General features: G+C 53.2%; 2 protein-coding genes across 2 annotated transcripts; both read right to left on the reverse strand.

Annotated features, from left to right (window-relative positions):
* Positions 1-1,957: 1,957 nt before the first annotated feature.
* On the reverse strand, positions 1,958-4,627 carry B0H65DRAFT_251959 (quinon protein alcohol dehydrogenase-like superfamily). The gene is made up of 5 exons (XM_062822479.1): positions 3,851-4,627; positions 3,231-3,793; positions 2,807-3,169; positions 2,394-2,742; positions 1,958-2,331 (listed from the first exon to the last, which is right to left on the reverse strand). The coding sequence occupies exons 1-5, from the start codon at positions 4,292-4,294 to the stop codon at positions 2,098-2,100; spliced, it is 1,953 nt and encodes a 650-aa protein (XP_062679149.1). The 5' UTR covers positions 4,295-4,627; the 3' UTR covers positions 1,958-2,097.
* Positions 4,628-8,125: 3,498 nt separating this feature from the next.
* B0H65DRAFT_430337 (uncharacterized protein) lies at positions 8,126-14,013 on the reverse strand (the record flags this gene model as incomplete). Its single annotated transcript, XM_062824875.1, has 2 exons — positions 8,126-10,861; positions 10,918-14,013. The coding sequence occupies 2 exons, from the start codon at positions 14,011-14,013 to the stop codon at positions 8,126-8,128; spliced, it is 5,832 nt and encodes a 1,943-aa protein (XP_062679150.1).
* Between the last annotated feature and the right edge of the window lie 734 nt (positions 14,014-14,747).

Here is a 14,747-nt window from a genome sequence, read left to right on the forward strand (position 1 = left end):
ACAGGGCACCAGCACGGATAGGGTATCGTCGGGTACGTGTGTTACGCTGTGGCCCGGGGGTTTTTTCGGGCAGGTCCCCCAGCTGTACTTTCACGGCTTGCAGGAGCTCTCTGTCCAAGAAGCTTGACAAGGCAGGTACTGACGCGATAGAAACCAAGCTCCAACCAACGGTAGAGGTACCTGTCCCGGCATACCGGCCGTTCTCCGGAGCTCTTTTTGACGCTGTCAAAAACTTATTATGGATCTCCCTCGTTTTCTCCCGTCGCGGACGAGGAGCTTGGAGAATGGAGGATGGAGGGGAAGGGGCAAGGAACGTCAAAAAAAAAGTCCACAGACAGGGGGGCGAGGCGAACGAGTGTTGAGCAGAAGCTTAGCATGCGCTAACTGAGTTTGGCATGCATGGATCAGGTGGGGGAGGAAAGTTTGTTGGAGATATCTACATGTAATGGGAATCGTGCGTGACAAATTATATGAGACCGTGTTCAACCCCATGAATACGGACAAATGTCTCATCCATTTTGTCATGGGCGGGCTGAGCCATCATCAGGATTTGTTTGTTTTCCTTCATCGCTCGACGGCATCACCAGTCACCACAGCGGACAATTTTCCAGTCATGGTTCGAGGCGTTTGCTGCCATCCCCTCGACTCCATCACGAACCCCATCAAGAATGGAGTTTGACATTCCGGAATGCCCCACCCAACAACAGCCGCCGCAGACCGCAGTGCCGCCGCCGCCGCTTTGCCTCACGAACTCTAAGCTCAATCGGGAATGATTGCTTATCAGTTTTCTTACCACTACAGTTTAAACGACGGGATGAGCGCGGCATGCAGGTAACAGTAATCAACTGTCTGGTGGGACATGTATCTATATATCGACTTCCCTTATTACCTATGTACGTTTATAGTGGACTCCCGTCTGCGAATGGCCTCACTCCTCATCGACACCATCGTCAGTCCCAGTCAGTGCCTGAGTAACTGAACATTAATGACTACCTATCAATGACGCCAAGGGCCCAGGGCAGGGCAGTTTGATGTCGGGTCCGGTTCGGCAACGTCCTTTTATTACAATACCAAAGAAGCATTACAACAACAGCATGTAATAATAGCAGATAGTAACGATGAGAGTAAACAATTCATCGAGTATTTATCATTAACCTCTAGCAACAGAACTCTCTCTCTCACTTCTCGCGTGACTCGCAGTAATCCAATTACTGTCTATACCTTGAGAGCAACACCAAACAATCATTTGACCTGTTCGGGTCTGAATATGTCTCTGCTTGTGGATGCCTTGCCTCCGCCTCTTTGTCTCATCTGTCCGTTTCATGAACAGCTAGCTAAGATATAAGTATTGGTAGACAAGTGGGTACAGTATCCTATCTTGCAATAAAACATGTCATGGCGTACGATGTACGGGGAGGACGCATATAAACCATATGTTAAACAGAATAATATGCGCACTTGGAACGATCAAAAACAGGCAGATATAAGATATAAGGCATTGTTGACCGATAGTGTGTGTGTGTGTGCGTCTTTCATAGTCCGGTTGCGATAGTGTAGTGATGTGATAATGCAGAGTTCCTGAACAAAGTATATTTGCACCGTTCCCACATCCAATGCCGAGTGTTCATCCGCTTCTTGATGAACTCTCTCGTCTGTCTGTCTGTCTGTTTGTGTCTGTCCTCCAGCTGCGTGCGTGCATTTCTGACAAAGAGATAAAAACAAGAGAGAAGACGAGATAAAAAGAAAAGTAAAAAGATAAATGCTGGCCCGTTGTCTGCCTGTCCGAATGCGTGTGTGTGTGCTTTGAAAACCTTCATGTGTGTGTCAACGCCATAGCAATGCTCCCCACGAAGTATTCGCGCCCAGTAAAATCGCTAGGTGCGCTCTCCGCAGGTCTTTTGATTCATCCGACTTTCGCCAACCAATGCGCTGAATTGTATCGTTGGGTATATTAAAGGAAGGCGATGGGTTGTGTTGTGTGAGTAGAGAAATTTCTGGTGGTCGAGAACCGTCTTAACTTGACAATCTCGACTCGGCTTCCACGATTGCCGATTGACTCCTGTGGCTGAGGTTGGTGGAACCCCCTCCTCTTTAGTTTTAAGCTCCCCTGGATGCTTGAAAGAACGATGCGTTTGGTCGAAGAGGAGCTGTGGCAGGGCCGGCATCGGGCATATCCACGTCCTGCATTCCGTTTCCTATCAGACTATCGTCCATCGCACTTGACGGCCTTTCGGGAACGGGGGCGTCGATGGTTGGTCGTGGCGTAAGGGTGAATGATTGTCGCTCGTGTCTATCGAGGAGAACATCTTCGGGCGGGGAGAAGGACCAAACCTAGTAATCATCATCGTTAGCAGCCAAACAACAGATCGCACCGGGATATCGGAAATTCTCACCTCCATAACCGTCCTGCTGTTCCTCAGTGCCATCGCAACGCACTTCTCAGCCTCAAAGGCAACGCGCCAAACAGCTTCTCCCTGAGAGATAAGCTCGCGGACAAGCTGGCCAGTCTTGAGATCCCAGACCTTAACCCGTCCATCACTGCCGCCACTGACAATCCGCGTGTCGTCAAACTGCAAGCTTGTAACGCTATTATCGTGAGCCGCAAGGCGATGGATAGGGCAAAACCTTTCCAGCGACCAGACCCTGACTGAGCCATCGCTACCACCGGTGACAAGGGTGCCACCACGCATTTGCAGTTGTCCAACCAAAGACGTGTGACCTTGTAGAACCGCTTGGCATTCACTAGACTCCATGTTAGCGCAAGACCATGGGTAAATATGCGAGATATTCAGACAGTATAACTTACCCAGTAGCGGCGTTCCAGATCCTCACGCTGGTATCCAGACTTCCAGTTGCCACACGGTAGCCATCAAAGGCGATCGCGTAAATCTGGCTGTAGTGACCCTGAAGTGTATGCAGGCAGCGGCCCTCCGAAATACTCCAGACCTTGGCGGTGGTGTCGTAACTTCCCGAAACAACAATGTCGCCATGGATCTCCAAACACCTCACACTAGCCTGATGACCGACGAGCACGTTTCGGCACACGCCGTTCCTAATATCCCAGACTCGGAGGGTCGTATCCCTAGATCCAGAGATGGCAGTGTTCGCATCCGACATCTTGAGGCATCTGACGGTGGAAGTATGTCCACGGAGTGTATGCATACAGACACTTGGGTACATGTTAGCAGGGCGTCCTGGTACTGGTTAGAAAGGAAACCGGTGTAACTTACCCCGTCGTCAAATCCCACACACGAACATCTCTGTCACAACCACCACTGACCAAGACGTCGTCCCAAGGAACCATCGCCCAGACACCCATCATGTGGCCCCTGAGTGTTCGTAGTTCGTTTCCTTCCGTGTCGAACACATGGATCTTGGTGTTGTCGAGAGCTACAATGATGTACTTCTTGGTAAGATGGAGGCTGGTCACTACACCGCCTTCCTGGGTGATGTTTTTGGTAATGTTGCGTCCCCCTGTCCGCCAGGCGGCGTCCACGAGATATCGTTGTTTGAAGTGCGACTTGTATGACCTGGGTCTCCGCAGGCTCGATGCGTCGTCGAAAGTGACTGAGGTCGCGGGGGCGCTGTAGGGCTGGTAAAAGCTGCTCGTAGGGTCTGGCCGGAGGAAATTGGAGTACTGCATCGAAGTCTGTACCTCAGATAGCCTACGCTGATAGTCGTGCTTCAAACACAAGTTCTTCCATGTCATGTCATCGCTCACCAGATCCCGCCACCTGCGAGACACTTGAGAAGCTCTTGCAAGGTCCTTGGGGTCGTCGATAAATGACAGAACCTATCTGGGGGGTTAACAAACTGGCCATACACCCGAGACGACAGACGCAGGACTTACTCTTAAACACAACTCATCGGGTAGGCTCATCATTGGGTCCTTTTTCAAACGCGGGCTGACAAGCTGGAGAATAAAGCTGAGCTGTTGGCTGTTGCACATGTTCACAATGTCCTCGAGTATTCGCTTTTTCTCCGGGGTGGTAGCCTTGAGGAAATTCTCCCGCATTATGGACAAGACTATGCTTTCATCCTCTTCCGCGTTACTCCAGTCCGGCTGGGTTTGTGATGGGCCGGGAGATGCCGCTGGGGTGGGAGGTGGTGGCGGTGAGCCGGCTGAGAGTTGTTGATTGAAGTCGGCAGAAGGGTTCATGCCTAATGGTGTTAGTGGTGGTTGTGGGCGATGTTGTTGCGCCAGTTTGGCGCTATGTGTGTTGAGCGACAACTCTTCCCCGAGGACACTGCCTCTCCTTTCAGAGATACTCTGATGCTTTCCGTACGGCGACATGATGACGATGTGCGTATGTCCCACGCTATATGTGGAAGTCGACGATGAATCCTCGTGCTGTCGAGGGCGCAAGTCGTGATGCCCAGCCAACAGATGTACTGGGTTGACTGCCCGACTAACTGTTGATGGTCCAAATTCGGCGGCAGTTGCAAAGTTGAGGTCGATGGTTGACCGAGGGTAACGAAAGATGGATACACTAGTTGGTTGGTGTGAATCACGAATCGGTTTGCCGCAGCCCCTTTTTCGACTCCTCGACACACGGAACAGGCAGTGCGTCGGTGTGCCTAACGGGTGTCCGTAAGACCAAGGCAAACAGAAATCGAGATTAGATATCGATCGTGATAGGAGTCGCGTGGGTTGCGGTCGTGGAGGTCGGACGAAAGAAAAGCGGGTGTTTGTTAGTGGAGAGTGGGCTGGTCGCCAAGGTGTCTGTGACCTAGACGACGACGACAGGAGACGGTCGGATGAGATGATGGCTGGGTCGCTTCAGTTGGGCCGTTGAGGTTGGCTGATGAGTGTGTTGGTGCGGCGGGAGAAAGGGGAGTCGCCTGGACCACTTCTATCTCAAGGAACCGGGTCGTCGTTGACGGTTTGACAGGAACTGGGAGTGGTGTGGTGTACAAGTAACCTGGAGGTTTAACAAGGGAGAAGCAATAAATCGAAAGAGTCAAGGAGGACGATGTGTGTCCAAGGGGCCGCGCCTTGTGATTACTTCAGCTTGGTGCGGCTTGCGTAAGGGGAAGCAGCGTGGATGGTGGATGCTCGGTGCAGTGCAAGGTGGATGGCGGAACAGCGCAGGTCCAGTGCCCTGGCCGGGGCGGGTCGGGCGCTGGCTCCCAAGTGGAGCGCCTACATTGAGTGCTTGCTTGGAAAGTGGTTCCCCCATCCGCTTTTCAGGGCCCGTCACTCCATGTCACTGCACCGTGCAAAGCCCGCCTTGTTTGAGAATGACAGGGGTCATCACTCTTAACCCACTTCTCTCCCAATGTTCCATCATCGAGAAGGCCTTTCCCTACGATGCCCTACTGTAACTGCACTTATACCTAGCAATGATGTAAGTACATGTAGCCAGCGGTGATGTCTGTTTTTATGCAGGTATGCAATATGTTACTGCTAAACAATAACGAGTCCCCGCAACAACCGGGTGCAGTGACCGAGACCCGGACCCGAAGACAGCAACAACAATAACTGGCAAGAGACTGGCGGGGGTTATCATTGTTAGGTACGGAGGGTGCGGCAACATCTTGATCAGACGGCGGCGGTACGTAACGGTACCCTTTTCTTTACCTCACTCTACTCACCAGGTCCACCCGTGCAATTTGTCTCCGGAAAGAAAGGGTCCAAGTTGAGTCCAGACGTCCAAGACACCCGGTCACTGCATTCCGCGTGCAAAATCTGATACGTAGGTACACGTAGCTAGGTAGCTCCATACATAGGATGTGCAAGTCACTAACAGGAATGAGTGCAAGTCTCACCAAATCTGTTGCTGACACTCACAGACCGATGGCCAAGAGGAACCACTCACCCACTTAAAAGATCGCCTCTCTCCAGACCTTGAAAAAGACCAGACTGGCACGAGACTAGGTGACTAACTCTAAAGCTGGAGAACACCGCTGTTGGAGCTGTCCATGCGTGTATACTGCCGTGAAGGTGATCGTCTCTCAACCAGCGGTAACAAATTCGAATGAACCTCCTCCAAGAATTGCCGTCAACCCCGAAGGTACGGAGACGAAGACGGAGAAGGCGGATGTCATCCAGTGGCATCACGGCATGGCATCACATGCTTGTCTATCAGATGTCTATACTAACTAGGGTCTTCGGGATCTCGGAATGGAGCCACGAACCTGCAACTCCCAAGACTCTAGAACGAGGCTTCAAAGGCTCGAACAACACTACTGTGTAAACAACAACGAAAAGTCTTTGATGTAGTGTGCACTACTGAACAATATCAACCCCTAGCCGAATAGAACCGAGAAAAAAGGAAACCCCATCATGGAGAAAAGAGAAATATCCATCGATAATCCATTCCCCATCTTGCCCCATCCACCGTCCCAGTTGGCGACATACCGTACCTATGGCGACATCCATCCAGATCCGCGGGGAAGAGGAGATGCCCATATCAACTCACAAGTACCATATGATCAAGAAAATGGGGTCCCATGTTCGCCCATCAAACCCCATCAAACCCCATCAGACCCCATCTCCGCCATCACCATAGCCTCCAACCGCCGCCAACCCCGATATATATGCAGTCTAGCAGTATGTGTTGTCCTGCCGGTTTTGAGGGGTTCAAGTTCTCGGCGTTTTCTCAGGGGTCTAGAAAACTTTGGTCTGCAGTCGTTAGTCGCCAAGCAGTCGGGTTGGCGGGGTGGAGGTCAGCTGAGGTAAAGTATCAACATAGTGTCTAGCCCCTTATTAACCACTGTATGTGGGAGGGAAGGAATCTCCTCTCTCTTTCTGAGATTGGTTTGCGGCGGGAGAAAACCCGTCAGCGTCAACCGCCCAATGTCCAAAACATACCGCTAGAGCCGCCGACCGGTCGGCCTGCCGGGGGCTTCGGGATTAAGATGTATCAGATTTTGAGGTTCGGATCCGTAGATGCCGCTCGCTACCTAAGCCCTGGCCTGGGATACCACACCCGAGGACAACGACACCCGACCCGTTGGCCGAAGAACTCCGATAAAAGATACAGAAACTGTAGATCTCTACGAACTCGGGCCTTGCTAAAACGATAACTTTTTGGATTACTTACTTACCCTATCAACACCGCAACTTTCCTCGTAAGATATATACGTCTCTCCAATCGCTAAGCCGTCAACGACTGACTGGATTGGACCGTCGTCGAACCGCCCACGCCGCCCGACCAACCGCCTTACCGCCGCCCTGCGCGCCGCTTTCCGTTCATTACTTAACGTCCGGGTGAACGACCCCGAGTCGAGTCGGGCTCTGAGGTTGGTTGCACAAGAATGACAAGATGCCAAGCCAAGCCAAGCATACATATCATCATCAGCTTCTTCACCGCCCTACCTGTGTCTACATATGTAGATAGATGGCTTCCATACCTCTATGCAGTATCTCACCCGATGTACACCCTCAATATTTTGGCTGACTCGCATATGACATGACATGACTAATATCATCGGTCCAATGGCATTTGTGGTAAAAACGACATCATCAAAGGCTTCATTTTCCTTGGCCGAATTTCTTCATAACACCTGTAGATGGCAGAGCATGGCATAGCATGGCATAACATGGCATAACATCAATAAGTACCTTGACCAGTAAAGCTAATGTAGTAACGTATGGTATAGCGTAGTGTCCTATACACAGTAACAACTAACCTAACCAGCAAGCAAAAGTATCGAATGGCTTCTTCTGAATGGATTACCTAACCACCTAGCTAACCTAAGAAAACCAGCAAAACCAAAACCCCTTTTCTAGCTACATAAACAAAAGTAGCAAACAAACAGGTAGGGGGTTCGGCAAAAGAAAAAATGCGGAAACATCAAATGAGGAGAGAGAACAATAAAAAAAAAAGCCAACAAAGAGCCATCCATGTCTCTCTCCCATCCATCCATCCAGTCCAGTCTACTTTTACACTCCAACCGAGATCCTTTCTCGAATATTTTTCCACGCGCTCATGCCAACTTGGTGACGTGATACATAATCGCTTTTGTCTTCGTCTTTCCTTTTTCCATGCTTCGAACTGTGACAAAATTCATCACCTGTCCATTTCTCTCATTCTCTCTCACACATTTGTCCACCCTCAGATCAAACACACTCCCACACTCCCACAAAGCCAAACCCCCTTAGCGATTCCTCAGTCAGCCCTTACCTCAAAAAGATGTAAGGCAACCCATCATCCTCCGCCGGCGCCGCACGCGCCGACTTCTTGCTCTTCTGGCTCGTACTGTTGCTAGTAGGCGTCTTCTGGCTACTGCTCTTTCCACTGTTGTTGCTCTTGCTCTTATGGCTACCGGAAGTACCGGCAGTACTCTTCTGGTTGCTGTGGCTCTTCTGGCTGTTACTGGTGCTACCGGTACCCTGGCTATCGCCATTTCCAGCGACAGCAGTGGTGGCAGCAGCTGCGGCAGGAACATCAGAGGCAGAAGCAACAGTGGGATCAGGAGTAGGAACACCTCTGGCGGCAGCAGCAACTAGACCAGGGGCGGCAGAGCCGGCAGTGACTCCAGGAGTGGAGGCAGCAGCACCGACGGGGACGGCGGCAACAGCAGCTTGAGCCTGGGTCAACCCCTGAGACTGAGCAGAAGTCTGCGACGAACTCTTGTTGGCCTCGGCCTCCCTCTTCTCGAGCTCCCTCTGCTCTCTGCCCTGGGCATCGAACAAGGCGCCCTGCACGAGCTCAATGTCGGCAATGGTTTCGTTGAAGACGCCGACGAGCGTGGAGAGGACATGCATACGATTCCACTCGTGGCGGTACTGCCAGATGGTATCCATGAGCTCTCTATGGATCTGCTCCATCTGCTCAATGTTGCAGCCGGCCGTGCGTTCGACGAGCGAGGACCAGAACTCGCAGACCTTACCGTCGTTAAGGATAGGCTGCTGAGACGAGTCCGAAGTGCTGCGGCGGCCGGGGGGCAGATGGGCGTTGTTGCGGCCAAGGGCCGGGCTGTTGTTGGTGTACGGAGAGCTATCCGTCTTCTTGCCGCCGGTGCTGCCAGGGCGGACGGGGCCCTGGAGAAGCCTCTCCAGACAGTCCGCAATCGCAAGGTCCCTAGGACGTCTGCCCTCTACCAGACTCCGCTGGCTATCAGGAGTATCATTGCTGGGCTTGCTGCTTTGACTGTCACCATTACCGCCACCCTGCTGCGGCTGGTCCTTGGAGGACGACGAACGGAGACCACCGGCGGGAGCTTCGTTGGCCTCGTGGGCCTCAGCCTCCTCAGGCACGGGTGGCAGCAGGATGCCCTGCGCAATACCAGCCATCTGTGAGTGAGGCCACGGGCCGCTACCAGAAGAATTGCTCTGGCTTTGGCTTTGGCTGTTGGTTTCCAAAAGGGACGCCGCGGCAGTACGGTTAACAGTCGTCTCCTGGCTCTCAACCAACTGGGATGTTCCCCGAGGGATGCTCTGCACGCCATTCGTCTGCTGCGTGTTCCACTCTCCACGGCCCGAGCTCGGATCAGACGTCCTGGTGCTCGAAGCGTCATTCTGGATAGCGGCCGGTGAAACTCCAGGAGGCACAGAAGTAAGCGCCGATCTCTGCGAGAATGTGCCGACGGTCGCTCTGGTCGACTCTGTAATGACTCTGTTCTGTTGATGTTGTTGTTGCGCATGCCGATATCTAAGCGGCGAGCTGATTTCAACTCCCTGAGAGAAGAGCAGAGTGCTTTCTTCTTCCACCGTCTGACCGGTCTCGCCTTGGTTGGAAGGGTGCGATGTGCCGTTGGTGAGCGGGTGCGATCCGGAAGAGTTCAAGTCTCCGTTCGACTTGGGGCTCGTGATGACCTGGAATCTGGCCGCTGTCGTGTGGGCCGTCTTGACCATGGGGTATCCGATACCCACAGGACCTTGAGACTCGCTATCGTCATGGGTCTCGGCAAGGTCAGACTGGATCTTGTCGACCATGGGCTGGAAAGCTGCCTTTTTGCGGTGGCGCTCTTCGGCCTTCCTCGCTCTCTCGAGCTGCCTTTGGTAGATGTCCTCAAAGTTGACGCCTGATGCTTTGAAAGAAAGATTGATATCGTACACATCAATCTCAACATTGGTGACCATTTCGCTCGCCTTCGGGAGGTAGTCCTTATCGCCGATAGTCTTGACATCGAGGAATAAACGCTTAATATCCTCGTAGAAGTCCATCGGGCGGGCATAATAGCCATTGGCCAAGCGCTCCTCGATTGTAGTAGAGTCAAGATTGTAGTAAAACTTGCCCGTTTTGGTTTCAAGAATGCCGTCAACACCTTTATCGTCCTTGGAAATGACAAAGGGCCGCTGCTCCTGTTCACCCACGTCGGGACGGACAAAGTTGGGATCAGACTCCTGGAACAGATAGCTGATCGTGTTGAGAGGAATGACGGGCTGTCTGAACTTGCGATACCTGCGCTGAATCTGATCCATAATCGGTTGCAGTCTCGCCTTCAGCAAGTTCAAATGATGGAAGTCGATCTGGCGCTGAGCTTTGATCTCCTCCTTGGTAGGAACCCTGGGTGGCGGCGGCGGGGCAACCGGCAGGATTTCGAGCACCCGCTTCTTGCGGTTGGAAGGATCCGGGAATTCTTCAGGTGCCTTCCACAAGTTCTGGATGATAGGGAAAAAGAAGAAAACACGCTGTTCACGGTCCGGACGGGGGATCACGGTACGGTTCCCCTTCGAGAATCCGAACAGTTCGGTCAAAATCTCTGGTGGGACAAGCTCAGGCATTGTCTCCGCTGTGCCGAGTACAAGAACAGGGTCGGTAGGCGACATCTGTCGAAGCATCGTGGTGAATGTCGTCAGGGCGGCATCGCCAAGGGTCGCCCACCAAGCGTCCACATTAGGGATAAAGATCACACTGGGCTTGTGACGTTTGGCCTCGGTAAAGAGGCTCACAATAACTTGTTCAGGGGGCTAGATGACAAAACGTTAGTCGATATTCCACAAGGTGTTAATAGTTGAAAACTTACCCTAGAGTCATTCAGTACAACAGGCAGACCAAAATCCTGAACATGAACACCTTCCAAGTAATGCAAAATAGCCTTCGACAGGTAACCGTGGCCCATACCCGCCACACCACAAAGGAGCAATCTAGGGCGATAGACACGCGACCGCTGGAAGTCCTGACTCATCTGCTCCCTCTCGAACCCGCCATCGAGATCCTTATACGGTTCATACATGGCCTCCTCAAGCGCGGTGGTCTTCTTTGGGCGAGGCAGAATCTTGTCGAGCTGCGCCACGAGAGCTTCGAATTGCTTCTCAAGAAGTGGCTTGACCATTTTGGGGATGGTCATGGCGCTGGATGAAGCCGAGCGCTCAGATGATGGCACCATCTTCTTGATCGAATGCATGAAATCGGACGCCTGGATGTTGATCTTCTGAGGGTTGACCACAAGCTTCTCCTTGGACGTGTAGATCTGGGGATACGTTCTTTGGATGGCGTTCAGAGCCGCCTCGGTGCAAAGGGCGCGGAGATCGGCACCACCATAACCCTTGGTGAACTGGGCCAACTGGTCCTTGAACTCATTCGACAAACCCCAGTCCTTGGTGTGAATGTCTAGAATCGATCGCCTTCCCTCGATGTCGGGAAGGGGGAAGTAGAACTCTCTGTCGAAACGTCCGGGGCGACGCAAAGCAGGGTCGATGTTGTCAGGGCGGTTAGTGGCACCGATGACGATGACCTGGCCACGACCATCCATACCATCCATCAACGCCAGCAGGGTAGAGACAATGCTTGCATGGATCTGCTCCTGCTTGCTAGATCGCACAGGAGCAAGGCCATCGATTTCATCGAAGAAGATGATACTTGGCTGCGTCCTCCGAGCTTCCTCGAAGAGCAACCGCAGCTGCTTCTCTGCCTCACCAACCCACTTGCTGAGAGCATCAGCTCCCTTGCGCATATAGAAGCTGATCTTGCGGCCTCCGGAGCCGACCGAGTTGGCCAAAGCTCTGGCAAGGAGAGTCTTACCGGTACCGGGCGGACCGTGGAAGAGGACACCTCGTGGTGGTGTAACATGAAATCTGGTAAACAGTTCGGGGTACAAAAGGGGAAGCTGGACCATTTCCTTGAGCTGGTCGATGTGACCCTGCAAACCTCCGACTTTGCTGAAATCGACGCTCATATCGACGCCGAGCGGATCCGCATCCGCAAACGCCTTGGGATTCTTCACCTTTCCGACATTAGGTGTGGCGCCTCCAATACCACCAAGGCCGTCCACATTATGGGTCTGAGCCGCAGGATTGAATAAGCCAACCGGAGGGGCGGCAGAAGTGGGTGTCATGCCAATAGGGTTCTGGCCAGGACCGGTTCGTTGCACCATCTCGTCGTCGCTGCTGTCGGAATCAACGCCGCCCGTAGCGCCGGTGCCCCAAGGGCCTCCAAGCAGAGAGCCAACTCCGCCACCACCAAAGGGACCATAGGTGGTGTTCAAAGGACGATCCCATCCTGCGTTGCCTCCATTCCTCTTGCGGCCTCTTGCTGGGGTGGCCACAGGCTCGTCATCTTCTTCGGCCTCGAGAGCGGCCAAGTCAATTGCCGGGATAGTGTAATCGACACGCTGGGTGGTGCGACGTCTCTTGCCGGCGGGCTCCTCGTACTGAATGGAAGGCGAGCGGCGACGGCGAGTGGCAGCTCTTCGTGGCCGCGAGCGTGAGCTCTCGCGCAGTTCCTCGAGTTCTTCGGCGAGCTCCTCCCTATCCAGCTCAACTTCCTCTTCGCCAGAGTCATGGCTGCGGCGAGGCCTCTTGGCAGCGCGGGCGCGGGTGGAACGTCCGCGAACGGGTGTGGCGGCAGACTCATCGGCACTGGAACCTTTGCGACCAGCTTTCTTGACTGAAGCCTCCGAGGCATAGGCTTCGTTATCGCCTGACTCCTCACCTGGCTCAAAGTCACTACTAGGTTCTGCGAGCGACCTCTTCTTCAGGCGAGATCCACGCCTCAAGCGGCTCCTGAGTCCTTCGCCCTCTGGTTCGACTGCTGTAACTGTGGTCGAGGTAGCTGCGGTAGATGTGACGGCTCTAGCCCCACGAGTCCGCCTAGTAATCGGAGCATCGTCTTCGTCGTCAACATCTGCGTCTTCCGCCGCTGGTTGGCTCTCGATCTGTGCAGGTGGTTCTTCGCTAATCTGTTGAGCAGCTCCTTCCTCAGCCATCTGTTCAGCACATCCCTCTTGGTGTTCTTCCGGATGGTCAGCAGGCGCATCGATCATGTTCGCCTCGCCGGCCAACTCGTCCACATTGTCAACATTGGGTATATCCGTCTCGACCTTGTATTCGTCGTCATCTTCCTCGTGGGAGGCTTCGGGGATGGGTGGGGGTTGGTGTCTCTTAACACCCTTGGAACCACGGGTAGCTCTGGTGGGATGGGTCATGGCTTCCGGGGATTTGCTTCTTGTTGATGCGCGAGTGACGCGGGTATGCCTTCCTGAGTTGGAAAGCTCGAGCAAAGGCTCGTCCGTCTCCTCCGTGCGGGCTCTAGTAGAGCGGCGGCGGGTCGGGGGAGCCATGGTTGCTGATTCTTTGGCAGCAGCGCCACGTCTTGGTCGTTGTGAGCTTGGCTTGGCGCCTTTCTTGACACTCAGCACAACGATGCGAGACTTCTTCTTGCTGGGACTCCGTTCAGGAGATTCTATCGAGGGCACTCTATGTTCTTCGTCGGTCTCCTGGACGACGTCTTTGTCTTGGTCAGACGACTGGATCTGGTCTTCGTCTTCACTGCTTTCCCTGTATGATTGATGTCGTGCGGCAGCCTGGCGCATCCGCCTGCCCGTAGCGTTGACGGGAGCGTCCGAGTCCTCTTCTTCTTCGTCCTCCTCTTCACCGAAAGAGATGTCTTGTTCGCTCTCGCTGATATCGTCGTCGTCTTCGATGTCGGATCCTTTGTATCGGCTGTTCCGCCTGCGCGCAACGCCAGCAGCGCCTCGGTTCTTTTGGCGACGTGTATTTGCTTGCTTCTTTGCACTTCGCGGGGTTCGTTGCTTTTCGGCAATGGGGTCAAAGTTTTCGTCTTCGGGATCGGATTTGTTAGGGTCGAAATCCGTGAGAAAGTCCTTTTTGCGCTTCGACATAGCAGATTGATGGTGGGGGCAAAATGGCTGGGTATAATGTGGTCCAATAAGTGCTGCAACGAATAGCTCTGAATAGGACTGGGGTGGGTGGTGGACAATAGTAGGGTGGGTTCGGATGGATGCCTATTGAGTCCGATGGCGAGAATGGCGAAAAAGCTAGCGGTTGGTGAATTGTTGAGCTTGCGACTCGCTTTTGATCCGATGTTTATTGATAACAGCTATTCAATACCTAGTAGCCTGCATAAACAAGTCGTGTTAGGTTGCGTTGAGTGCAGTGCAGAGCAAAATAAGATGCGGCAACAAGGGAAACAATAGGAAGCAAAGGGACGGGATGAAAAAGATGCAAAAACCAGAAAAGGAAAGAGCCACATACAGTTCTATGTTCTGGCTTGGAGATGCCGTTGAGAGTGAAGTTGGGTCAACACTCCGCTCTCACCTTGCGGTCGGCAGGTCGACTAACAGACGGTGGGATGGACCGCTGGTAGCGTGATGATGCAGCATCGACGGAGCACTTCAGTTCAGGTCGAAGTTGCCTCGAGGTTTGGACAGAGCAAAACCTATTCAAGGGCGCAATTGAAGTAGAGCCAGACAGAATGTCCAAGGGCATCTAGGAGAGGCACTGGCAGGTAGTAGTAGATTGGTAGAATGCACACACACACGCAGACACGCACACACACGAACACACGCTCAACACTAGACTAGACTGCTCGTGGGAGAGTCGATGTCGGGATGTG

The sequence above is a fragment of the Neurospora tetraspora genome (assembly GCF_033439725.1).
Source record: "Neurospora tetraspora strain CBS 560.94 chromosome Unknown B0H65scaffold_6, whole genome shotgun sequence".
NCBI classification, from domain to species: Eukaryota; Fungi; Ascomycota; class Sordariomycetes; order Sordariales; family Sordariaceae; genus Neurospora; species Neurospora tetraspora.